Source organism: Thrips palmi, unplaced genomic scaffold (assembly GCF_012932325.1).
Source record: "Thrips palmi isolate BJ-2018 unplaced genomic scaffold, TpBJ-2018v1 HiC_scaffold_6, whole genome shotgun sequence".
NCBI classification, from domain to species: domain Eukaryota; kingdom Metazoa; phylum Arthropoda; class Insecta; order Thysanoptera; family Thripidae; genus Thrips; species Thrips palmi.
In genome coordinates, this window is record NW_023144633.1 from 1,514,450 (window position 1) to 1,525,255 (window position 10,806).

A 10,806-nucleotide genomic window follows, 5' to 3' on the forward strand; every position below is an offset into this window, starting at 1 on the left:
GCGATGCCAGGCGATGCCGTTTACGAGCGACTATCGCCAGACTCGTCTGGCAGTGCGTCCACTCTGCGTCGCGCGCCGGATTAGATTTTGCGGCGCCATATTGGATTACTTGCAGCGCCACGATGATGGCCTCGGGGGGTCGAACATCGGAGATCGAACATCGGCCGGCCGGGTCGCCTCGCCGGCAGGATCGATTCTCATCATCGAGAGCAAATATAAACGCGCCACAAAATCCTCCTCATGCGTAAAACGTGCATGAAAAGTTTTCAAATTAAATGAATCATCCGGACAACGCGGTGCCGGCCGAAGCTTAACGCCAGTTACCCCGCGTGGCGTGTAAACAGTGTAAACACGCGTCCGGAATGGGGCGATAATGAATCGCGCGTTTTGCGGACGCTCGCCGGGCTGTCAAAACATACACTGCAGAGCCAATGCGGATAGAGGCGGGTGTTTGCGCTCCAAAAATCGTATAAAACAAGTTCTCCCCCGGGAGAGCCCCGCTGCAGGCTGGGAGCCGCTGGGGCACTGGTAGGCTGGCAGTCTGGAAGGCTGGGAGGAAGGCAGTGTCCCTGCGCTGAGCCACGTGATTCAGTTTCGGAGAGACGCCGCCGAATTTCCATACCAGCGACTCGCGGATTCCAGGAGCGCCTCCGGCACGCCTCCGCGGACCGACGGGCCGACGGCACCGACTCCGAACGGGCGCCGTCGCTCTGTCTCTCTCGCACCCTCACCCTGCGGCCCGGCCCGCGAGCGCGAGAGAGACGACCCTCTGGACTCGGCGGCGGTGCAGTGTGGTCATGTAGTCCGCCGCCAACGCGCCCCTCGGGGAGGGGATGATTATTGTGGCACCAATATTATACTACCCCCATATCCCCCCTCCCCCCTCCAGGAACGCGTGCTGGGGAGGGTTTTACCGCCGTGGTTGTTCCGATGGAATGGAGGGGGGCAGACGGGTATGAGTATGAGTTGCACCATCGGCAAGGAGGAAGTGGTATTCGCGTTATTGGCGCAACAGCAACGAAACGCGGGTTCTTGGCGCAAAGTCGGGGGCGAGGCACAAACCGAGCGTGTGACCCCCACCAATGGATTCCTCGTTCGGAGAGCAATCCATTGGTGGGGTCACACGTTCGGTTCGAGTCCCATTTAGCGACTCTGGAGCTCAAAACGCGTTTAGAGTTTCGGCCGCCTCCCCCGGTCTTCTGGCCCACTGAGTGAGGCGCTCGAGGCGCCGGAGGCAAAGAACGCCACTGGGAAGTCGCTTGAAAGCCAGCCGTCCCGGGCAGACGTTGACCTGTGCTTCCTTGTTGCAGGCCCTGCAGGCGTCGTGCCCTGGGCTTCCCGCGGGCCTCGCGGGCCTCGCCGGCCTCCCCCGCGGGCGTGGCCGTGGTGGCCGCGCCGCGCCTCGCCACGTCGTCGTCCGCGTTGCGCCGCCAGTCGCTGGTGGACCTGAGGGAGGACGATGAGGCCCCGGTGACCCCGCGCTCCGAGCTGCGGGCGGGCCGCCGGCGACCACAGCGCACGGCCTCGGTCGCGGCGCCCGGCGGCAGCGGCGGCAGCTCGCCCTTCTGGTCGACGCCGCACAAGGAGCGCGACAAGGACAAGGAGAAGGAGCACCACAACGCGGCCAGCGCGGGCAGCTCGCCCAGCACCCCCAGCAAGCTCATGAAGGGCCGGCACCAGTTCAAGCGGCGGTTCTCGCTGCAGCCCTCATTCCTCAAGGACGACCACCATGGCCTGGACGACAGGCACGGACACAGGTGAGTCGACACACCGCATGCCGGTGAATGCTCTCCACTGCGCGACATTGAAAGCAGGACTGTAGTTGCCATCGCATGCCAGGTTAGGTTCTTGCAGCGGTTTTCGACCTTTGTGGTTGCGGAAAATATGTTCCAGGGTTGAGGCCTGGTGGCTGGGGTTGCGTAAGGTCGCAATATCCCTTCATTCTGTAGAGGCACGTAATGCAAAACGCGTTTTTTCTTTTTTTTTCCTTCAAAAATTGAGTTTTGCCAAATTGCGTTCAACTTAGATCTGCTGCGGTTTTGACCAAACTTTACAGTAATATTTTTTCAAAGTTGGATTTTTCTTACACTTGATGGCTCAGGTTTGGGCGCTCCACGCAGAGGGGCGAGGGGGTTGATCTGGCACGGGTCTCCTGCTGACGCACCGCCGCGCCACGCCCTACTTACTGGCGCAGAGATAACCCGGGACAGCTCACTCTCTCTCCCCCTCGCCGCCCCCTCTCCCTCTCCCTCCCACCACCGAGTCGGCTCGGCCGGCCCGCAGTCATTAGTGTCCTTTGTGCCACACGTCGCATGTCACGGCGTCACGGCCGCGTCAAGGTGTCACGGCGTCGCGCGGCCGCGCCACCTGCCGGGGCAATGCGGGGCACTGGGAAATCAGCACTCTGTGGAGCCTGCAGCCGGTGCCACCGAGGGTGCCACCCCAGAACCCTCCCATGTTCGATCTCAGACACTTGTGGACGCGGTCCGTTCCAAAGTAATACTACTGTCGTAAACTCCCCCCCCCCAAAAAAAAAAAAAAAAAAACTACACCTTGAGGGGAGTCGAACCCATGCCCACGCTGCTCAAGGCCGAACCGATCGAAGTCCGAACCAACTGCGCTACCAACGCCGTAGCGGCAGGCATTCATAAAAATTGGCCCATCGATACCCGGCGCACGCTGGCACACTGGCACTCTAGCCAGCACTAGCGCACATGAGGGCCTCCGCTCACACGCGCTATGTTCGCGTTTTGGGCAACCCCCGAGCGCGGGGCATCGCCGGCCGATTTCTGGATATTTTTTTTCGGCCTGGATATACATGAAGGGGCGTGGGCCAGCGTGTGTGCTGCAACAAGTCCTGCGTTCGCGTCGCGGTTCGCGTGCCCCTGGCCGTTTCTCTGTCTCTCTCGCACGCACGGAGCGAGCGGCGCCGTGTCTGCAGGCAGGCGTGGGCCGTTCCACGCAGACGAGAGCCGCGAGTGCGAGAGAGACGGAGCAACGAAAACGACTCCGGGCCGATTGCGCCTCCAGAGCCAGCCGCGCGTAAAGGGCTCCTTAAAGGCCATATCGCCGACGCCGCTTTTTTTAGCATCGATGGGAAAAACTGTGGCTCGGCGACACGGACGGCGGCGGCGCGCCGTGCAGCCGTCGAGGACGCCGTTGAGGACGCCGTCGAGGAGGCCGTCCTGGAGGACGTTTTATGAAGGAATAAAATGGCACTGGCTGCCGCGCTGGCTGCTGCACTTGAGACTGTCTCTCTCGCACTCACACGGCTCGCCCCACGAGTGCGAGAGAGAGGGAGACAGAGACCTCCGCCCGGAATCAGTCTGCTGCAGGGCGTTCGTCGAGCGGCTCGTAAAGGAAGTCAAAACGCCGCCATTTCTCAAAGTCGCGGCCCACGCCAGCCGAACAGTGGCGTCGCTCTGTCTCTCTCGCGCCCATACGGGACGCGCCGCGAGTGCGACAGAGACAGAGCGACGGGGCCGGGCGAGGCTGTCGAGGCGCCCCGCGTAATCTCAGTCCCCGCCTTGCCTTCCCGGCCCTCCCGGCCCACGCCGAGGCTGCCGAGGCCCACGCGGACTAAACCGGAACCCCGCGGGACTGCCAGTGGAGGAGGTTGGGGGAGGGGGCGGGGACAGGGACACTACTTTGGCTTTTCGAGAACCACTCTTTTGTCTCTGTTGTAATTTTCGGGCTTCGTTATCAACATTGAGATGGGTTGAAAATAAAACGGATTCGGGTCATACTTTTTGTCCAGCAGTTTCATTATTTATTTTGCTTTAAAATAATTATTTGTAATTTCATCATATGAAAGTTTGCTCTTTGGGTGGTAAAGTTTCGGAGTTCGAACTGTCGACGATCTCATTTGGGAGCCGCTTTCCCTCGCCTCTCGCCACGGCGAGCGCGGTGGACGCGGGCCGAGTCCTCGCCGTGGCGGTGGAGGCCGTAGCGGTGGAGGCCGTGGTGGCCGGAACCTCGCGCCGGAAGCCCGGTGACAGATACCCGGTGCGAAGGCGCCGCCGTGCTCGCTGGCATCGCTGGCCACGCCGCGACGTGCCCGCCCCGCCCCGCCCTGGTGCTCCGACGCCGCGACTCCGCGGCGGTGGCCAGGAACCGGAAAAAGTGGAAATGAGACTCCATTTCGCCTCCTGCCCTTCCATTCCCACTTCGGGGACGTCCTCTGCGGGGGTGGGGCGGGGTGGGGGCAACCAAATCCCCCCCGACCAGCCAGCCACGCCAGCCAGCACCCCCCGACCAACTTGTATTGTGACTCTCATCTCCATAGTCAAGTACATCCCCTAGCAAGGCGAGCAGGGCGAGTGGCGCGGAGTACCTCGCAGTGACACCGTGATACCCCCCTCCACCCCTTCCCCTGCCCCCTCGCTCTTCAATTTCAGCCACCCGCCCGTTCGGCACAGACGCACAGAGCGACTGGGATCGGCGCGTCAGCGACGTGTGCGTCCCCCCCCCCCCCCCCTCCCCGCCGCCTTCCACCCGGCTGCTGCTCTTTTAATGATGCGCCGTTTAAAAACAGCGAGAAAAAATTAAACGTGGATGAATAAAAGATGACCATGACGCGCATGATTAATGAGCAGGATAACGATACGTCCACTTATTACGTCACGTCGCCGTATAACGGCCCGAGGGGTGCGCCTGTGTTTATGTTTGTTGTTGTGTTTTTGCTCTTAGATTGTTTACCTGGAAAGTTGTAATGTTTTACGGTGCACCCGCGCTGTTGCGCCGTGCCGTGCGTCGGCGTGGCACAGTGGGCCAGAAGACCGGTGGAGGTGGCCAAAAGTCCCATTTAGCGACTCTGGAGCTCAAAACGCGTCTAGGGCCTTGGCCGCCTCCACCGGTCTTCTGGCAAATCCACAGCGACGGGCGCCGCGATGACGGCCTCCTCGTTGCAGGGGCGGCGCGCACGCGGCCGCGACGGACGCCGACGGCGAGGGCGAGGTGCCCGGCGTGGCGGGCGCCAAGGTGCGGCACAAGGTGGTGGTGCTGGGTGCCGCCAAGACGGGCAAGTCGGCGCTCATCACCCAGTTCCTGTACAACACGTTCTCGCCCAAGTACAAGCGCACCGTCGAGGAGATGCACCACGGCGAGTTCAGCGTCAACGGGGTGAGTACACTGACAGCCCGGCGACAGGCTGCAGGCTTTGCGACCAAACTCTGGACATTGGTTTCCCTCGGCTTTCATCAAGGCTCGCATCAAGGCGGCAGCAGACAGGCCAACCCGCAGTGCTGCAGCACCACGACGGTCCCCCAATTTTCGACCCTTTTTTCCAGAGGGAGCACAGTTTGATTAAATAAGCCCTTTCAGGGCCTTCCTCGTGTCCCTTTTCTACCCTCGGAAATTTCTCAATCCCTCGCCAGCTACGCAAAGGGGCGCGCTCACCGCACCGAAAAATGTGCTTACGTAATATGTGGAACGCCGTGCCGTGCCCTGCCAGCCCTCCAGAAAGGGCCGGGGACTCGGGGTCTCCCTTGGCGGGGCTGGCGGGGCAGGCAGCCCTTCGGCCTGGCTGGAAAAGGCCTGACACCGGCACGGCTTCACACGGACATTGAAATTCATCACACTTTCCTCTCGAGCCCAAGCGGCCCGCTTCGCTCCGTCTCCCCGACTCCCCCCTCCTCCGTCGCCATCCTCCGTTTGCATGGGTGAACATGGAGTGCCCCCTCCCCCTCCTCCCTGGAGCTTTCCCCCTCCCCGTCGCCCTCGGCAGCGTTTCTCTATATTTCCTTTTCTAACCACTATACACACCCTCCATCGTCGGCACGCCAGCCCGCGGTGAACGGCGGCGGCGCGACCCTCTGGGCGCCCCGCCCCGCCCCGCCCCGCCCCGCCCCGCCCCGCCCCGCCCCGCCCCGCCCCGCCCCGCCCCGCCCCGCCCCGCCCCGCCCCGCCGTGCCTCTGACATGTCTTGAGTGCGGGGCTGGCGCGAGCGCGTTACCGTTCCGAAGAACTGTCCGTAAAAAAAACGGGTTATACTCACCCAGGACCACGAGCCAGGCAACCACCTCGAAAACAGCGAGGCGAGGGAGAGGCTGTCAAGCTCTGCACGTGCATTCGGGGCGGGCTCTCCCCGGGACCGCGCCAGAGGGGACGGATCGACAATTATCTCGTATATTGGGCTGGGATGAGTCCCTGGGACGGGGTGCAGGGGTGTGGACCCGTGGGGGTGTGCTTCAGGTGTAGGGGCGTAGGGTGTAGGCGCGCGGGCCTCTGCCGAGAGTCGTCGCTCTGTCTCTCTCGCACCCGTACGGGACGCCCCATGAGTGCGAGTGAGACAGAGCGACGACCCGGCTGGTAATTGCCGCCCGGCCCCCGGCCTAGCCCCGGTCGTGGTATCGCCGGAGGCCTTGCCGGAGGCCGAGCCAGACTATCCAACCTCGCCAACGCCGCCGAGCGCCGCCAAGTCTGCCAAGCCCTGGCCAAGCCACGTCGCGGCGCTGCAATCTTGTGGCTCACTGGATCGGAACCATCGGACCGAGCATCGGACCGAGCATCGGACCCATTTACAGGCCCGGCCCCGCGGCCCGGCGCGAGGCTAGGCTAGGCTTGGCTAACCTTTCGGTGAGACTAGCCATTCCGGAGCGCTTGGTGTGCCTACACTCGAAATGAAAGCGTGCTGCGAACAACGTGGCGCCACGGTCGCGCGCGTTGCCACAAGGATTTCAAAAACTTCCGCCGGGGAACTTTTCCCCGGGCGTTCCCTCCTCGCGGCCTGGCGGCGTGAAGCGAAGGCGAGCCTATTAGCCCGGTCGCTGAACTGGTTCGAGTCGAGCTCTTTATCTAGGCAGCGTGGTGCCATTAGGTGTGGGAGGCCGCGGGTGGGGAAGAGCACTCCGGCAGAAGCTTTCCACGGAAGCATCCTCGCCCTTCGCCCAAACTTTACCGATCCCTTGATTATTGGAATCCACAGCCAGCAGTCCATCATCACGCAGTCGCCAATTTCAGAATCACTAATAGTCTCAACGAATTTTTCCCAAAGACACTTCTCTCAGGAGAAACTAGTTATGAAGGAACCCAAAATTTTCCACCAGTAAAAAACTGTTTTAAACATTTTTATTTTAAAAATTCCATTTTTGGCGCGGAAATTTTGACGGCGCTAAAAGGGCTTTGACCTTTCCTGCGGCAGCGGTACCGCCCAGCGGGTTCGCCCTCCAGGACGGGATCTTGGCTCGCGACGCCGCGGCCGCCGCGACGGCTGGCGATACCTCTGGACCCAATTACCGATTATTTAGGGGCTCCAATAATTCCCGTCTGGAAGTAATAAGGGTGCGCCAAACTTTTTTCCCCACTTAGCGGGCTGCGGTGGGGCGGCAGGGCGCCGACGCCGAGCCCAATCGAGGAAACGGAATTCATTACCGAAATTGTTTTCAAATTTAATTACGAGCTGCTTTTTCATTTCCGGGCGGGGCCACGTGACCGGCTCGTCACGGGGCGCTCGGTGGTCACGTGACGCGCCACGGGGCGGCCAGCAAGGCCAGCAAGGCCCGGTATGGCCGGTACCTCGGTCAGACTGGCGGCCCGGCCAATGCGGCTATTTTGATCGGTTCGCCTATTTGAGGCCCCGCCGAGGGTTGCCCGCCGCCCCCTGGGGCCGACCGGACCCCGCCCGCCCCCTACACCGTTAAAACAAGGCCATGAAATCTTTTCTCTCGGAGACGACTGTCCATGACCGTTGGTGGGTGCTGCCGTGCTGTCCGCGGCGTCCCCTCACGCTGTCCGTCAGGCCGGTCAGGCCAGGGGAGCCCCGCCCCGCCCCGCCCCGCCCCGCCCCGCCCCGCCCCGCCCCGCCCCGCCCCGCCCCGCCCCGCCCCGGCGGCAGAAACCTTCCAATCCAATCTGCGCTGCTTCTGCTCCACCAGTCTCGCCAATCCAAACAGCTTATTTCCCCCAATTTCCTGCAGCAGCGGCGGCAGCAGAGCTTGTCCGGAAATAAAGAATGAATCACGCGTCGGCCGTCCTGGCCGCACTGCAGACTGATTCCGAGAGCCGTCGCTCCGTCTCTCTCGCACTCGAGGGGCGTCCCGTACAGGTGCGAGAGAGACAGAGCGACGAAAACGCCCCTCGGAGCCAGTCCGCTGCGCCCTGCAGCGCTGCGGTTTGGTCATCACGGAGACGTCACCTCGCTCCCGGCCGGCAGCGCACCCCGTCGTGTCCTGGGCGCCAGATAACGAGAAAAAGTCAGCGGGGACGTTTCGGGACGTGCTTCCCCTTAACTTTTTATTTTTATTTTCATTTTTTTCCGCCGTGCTCTGTCAGCACTGCGCGTCGGGTCGTCGTCCTCCTCGTGGCCCACTCATCCAGCCCACTCAGTCGCTCCTGAAAATCCCAGACGAGCTCCAGAGTCGCCAAACAGGACTCGAACTGAACGTGTGACCCCACCAATGGATTCCTCGTACGGAGAGCAATCCATTGGTGGGGTCACACGTTCCATTTGAGTCCCAATTAGCGACTCTGGAGCTCGAAACGCGTCTACAGTTTTGGCCGCCTGCGCCGGTCTTCTGGCCCACTGTGCCAGGCCTCGTCATGATTCCGCCTTAGCCCGGTCCAACTCACGAGGCCCCACACTGCCGTGTTCCACCGAGCGGCCGAAATGACGAGATGAAAACGTTTCCGAGCGGACAAGGCCTCCGAATGGACCTGTTGAGTGGCCGCGGCGGGTCAGGGGGAGGGCCAGGAGAGGTTGTGCGGGGGAGTCAGAGAAAGAAAGGGAGAGCGAAAGGAAGAGGATGGGATGATTGTCATCGTACCTCCAAGCCATTTCCCCCCTCAGCCTGTCCGTCTGTCTGTCCGTCCGTCCGTCTGTCTGTCTGTCTGTCCGTCTGTCTCACGCAGGATCGGCCGAACACCTTGCTGCGGGATTTTCTTCATACATCCGCTTTGGCGGAGACGCTATGGAGGATCGGGGGGAGGGGCGGGGAAGTCGGGGAGGGGAGGGGGGGCGCTCCCCGGGGGCGAGACAAGGACGTTCGCCCACCCTCACATGAGCACACACGCACACACGCCCACGGCAACTCACTCTCACTCCATCTCTCTCAATCGCCCTCAACTTACACAGTACCATTGGGTTAGATCAGACGCGTTTTCAGCTCCAGAGTCGCTAAATAGTTCTCGAACCGAGAGTGTGACCCCACCGATGGATTCCTCGTTCGGAGAGCAATCCATTGGTGGGGTCACACGTTCGACTCGAGTGCCATTTAGCGACTATGGAGCTGAAAACGCGTCCGGGATTTGGACCGCCTCCACCTGTGCCTGCAGGTGAACCTGACCCTGGACATCCTGGACACAGCCGGCTCGTACGAGTTCCCCGCCATGCGCGCGCTGTCCATCAAGTCGGCCGACGCCTTCGTGCTGGTGTACGACGTGACGGACGCCGACACCTTCGAGGAGGTCCGCACCACCCGGGACCAGATCCTGGAGGCCAAGGGCGCGGACTCGCCCATCGTGGTGGTGGGCAACAAGATCGACCTCCTGGAGAGCAAGGAGCGGGAGGTAAGTCGGGGACCTCCGGATTCCACGATCGTCGCGGGGCGCAGCAAATAACCCCCACTCTGCCCCCAGGTGGAGCTGGACACGACGGAGACGGTGGTCACGGTGGACTGGGAGAACGGCTTCGTGGAGGCGTCGGCCAAGGACGGCACCAACGTGCCGCAGGTGTTCAAGGAGCTGTTGTCGCAGGCCAAAGTCAAGTACAACTTGAGCCCCGCCCTGCGCCGGCGCCGGCAGTCGCTGCCGCCGCACCCCGGGCCCGGCGGGCCGTCGACGCCGTCCTCGGCCGCCATCCCCTCCCCCGCGCAGCTCCAGCACCTCCAGCAGCTGCAGGAGCGGCACGCGGGCGGCAAGAGGAACAGCTGCGTCATCTCGTAGGGCTGCCTGGCCTTGGCCCTGGCCTCCAGGGTGGGAACCACATTCGACCCAGTGTCCGATGAGTCCGAACCCGCCGCCGCCCACACTGTAACTTACGGTGTGTACTCCGCACACAACGGCACGCGCGGCTGCGCAGCGCCGGCTACGCGGGTTCCATATATGTATTATTTTGTTTTTGTCTTTTCTTCTCCAACTACTGTCATTTTTTTGTGTAAAGGTTTCCGAAACCGTTCGTTTAGGTATGTCTGTTGCGAAAGAATGAACTCTGTGACTCTATCTGTGTGGGGTGTATGCTTTCAATATTTTCTTGCAAGATCCAGCCTTAGGCATCAGGTTTCGTAAAAAAAAAATGAAAAAATTGTTGTGCGTCAATTTTATTGTTTGGAGTTTTGTTTCTCACGAATAAATTGGCTGTGAATGTGAGGCAGTCGTGGCAAAGTTAAAAAAAAATTAGTTTGCTCGATTTTCTTGTGAAACTGTTCAGCAACCAGAAAAAAAGAGTTCCTCAAATCATGCTCACTTTGCATTTTAAAAAGTCTCAAAGCTTGCAACAGATCTTAACTAATTTTATCGAATTTCTGGACGCTTTCGGGCACAGTTGAAAACACAACAGCCCTCCCCGTGAGGTAATTCAACCAGACAGTTTCTCCCACCAGTGAAAATTTACCTCCCCTTGACCAATTTATTTGTCTCAAGTATGCCTTATCCAAAATTATTTTCATTGAGAATCCAAATTGTTCCATCATCTCCCTCCGAGTGAAGAGTTGAATCCTCTTGACGCGTGTTGCTTCGGCTGCTTGCATTCGCCGGGTGTGTTTGTATTTATTTGGGACTGCACACTGTCAGTGGAGAGGCCTCAATGCTGAGGGGTGTGCCGGCAGGTGAGGTACGCAACCCCGCAACGCTGGCAACGAAGGCGTGACTACC

General features: G+C 60.9%; 1 protein-coding gene across 1 annotated transcript; it reads left to right on the plus strand.

The window, feature by feature from the left end:
- The first annotated feature begins 1,546 nt into the window (after positions 1 to 1,546).
- On the plus strand, positions 1,547 to 10,329 carry LOC117651836 (ras-related protein Rap-2a). The gene is made up of 4 exons (XM_034396244.1): positions 1,547 to 1,757; positions 4,911 to 5,121; positions 9,271 to 9,504; positions 9,574 to 10,329. Exons 1-4 carry the CDS (start codon positions 1,663 to 1,665, stop codon positions 9,877 to 9,879), a joined length of 846 nt encoding a protein of 281 aa, XP_034252135.1. The 5' UTR covers positions 1,547 to 1,662; the 3' UTR covers positions 9,880 to 10,329.
- Positions 10,330 to 10,806: the final 477 nt, after the last annotated feature.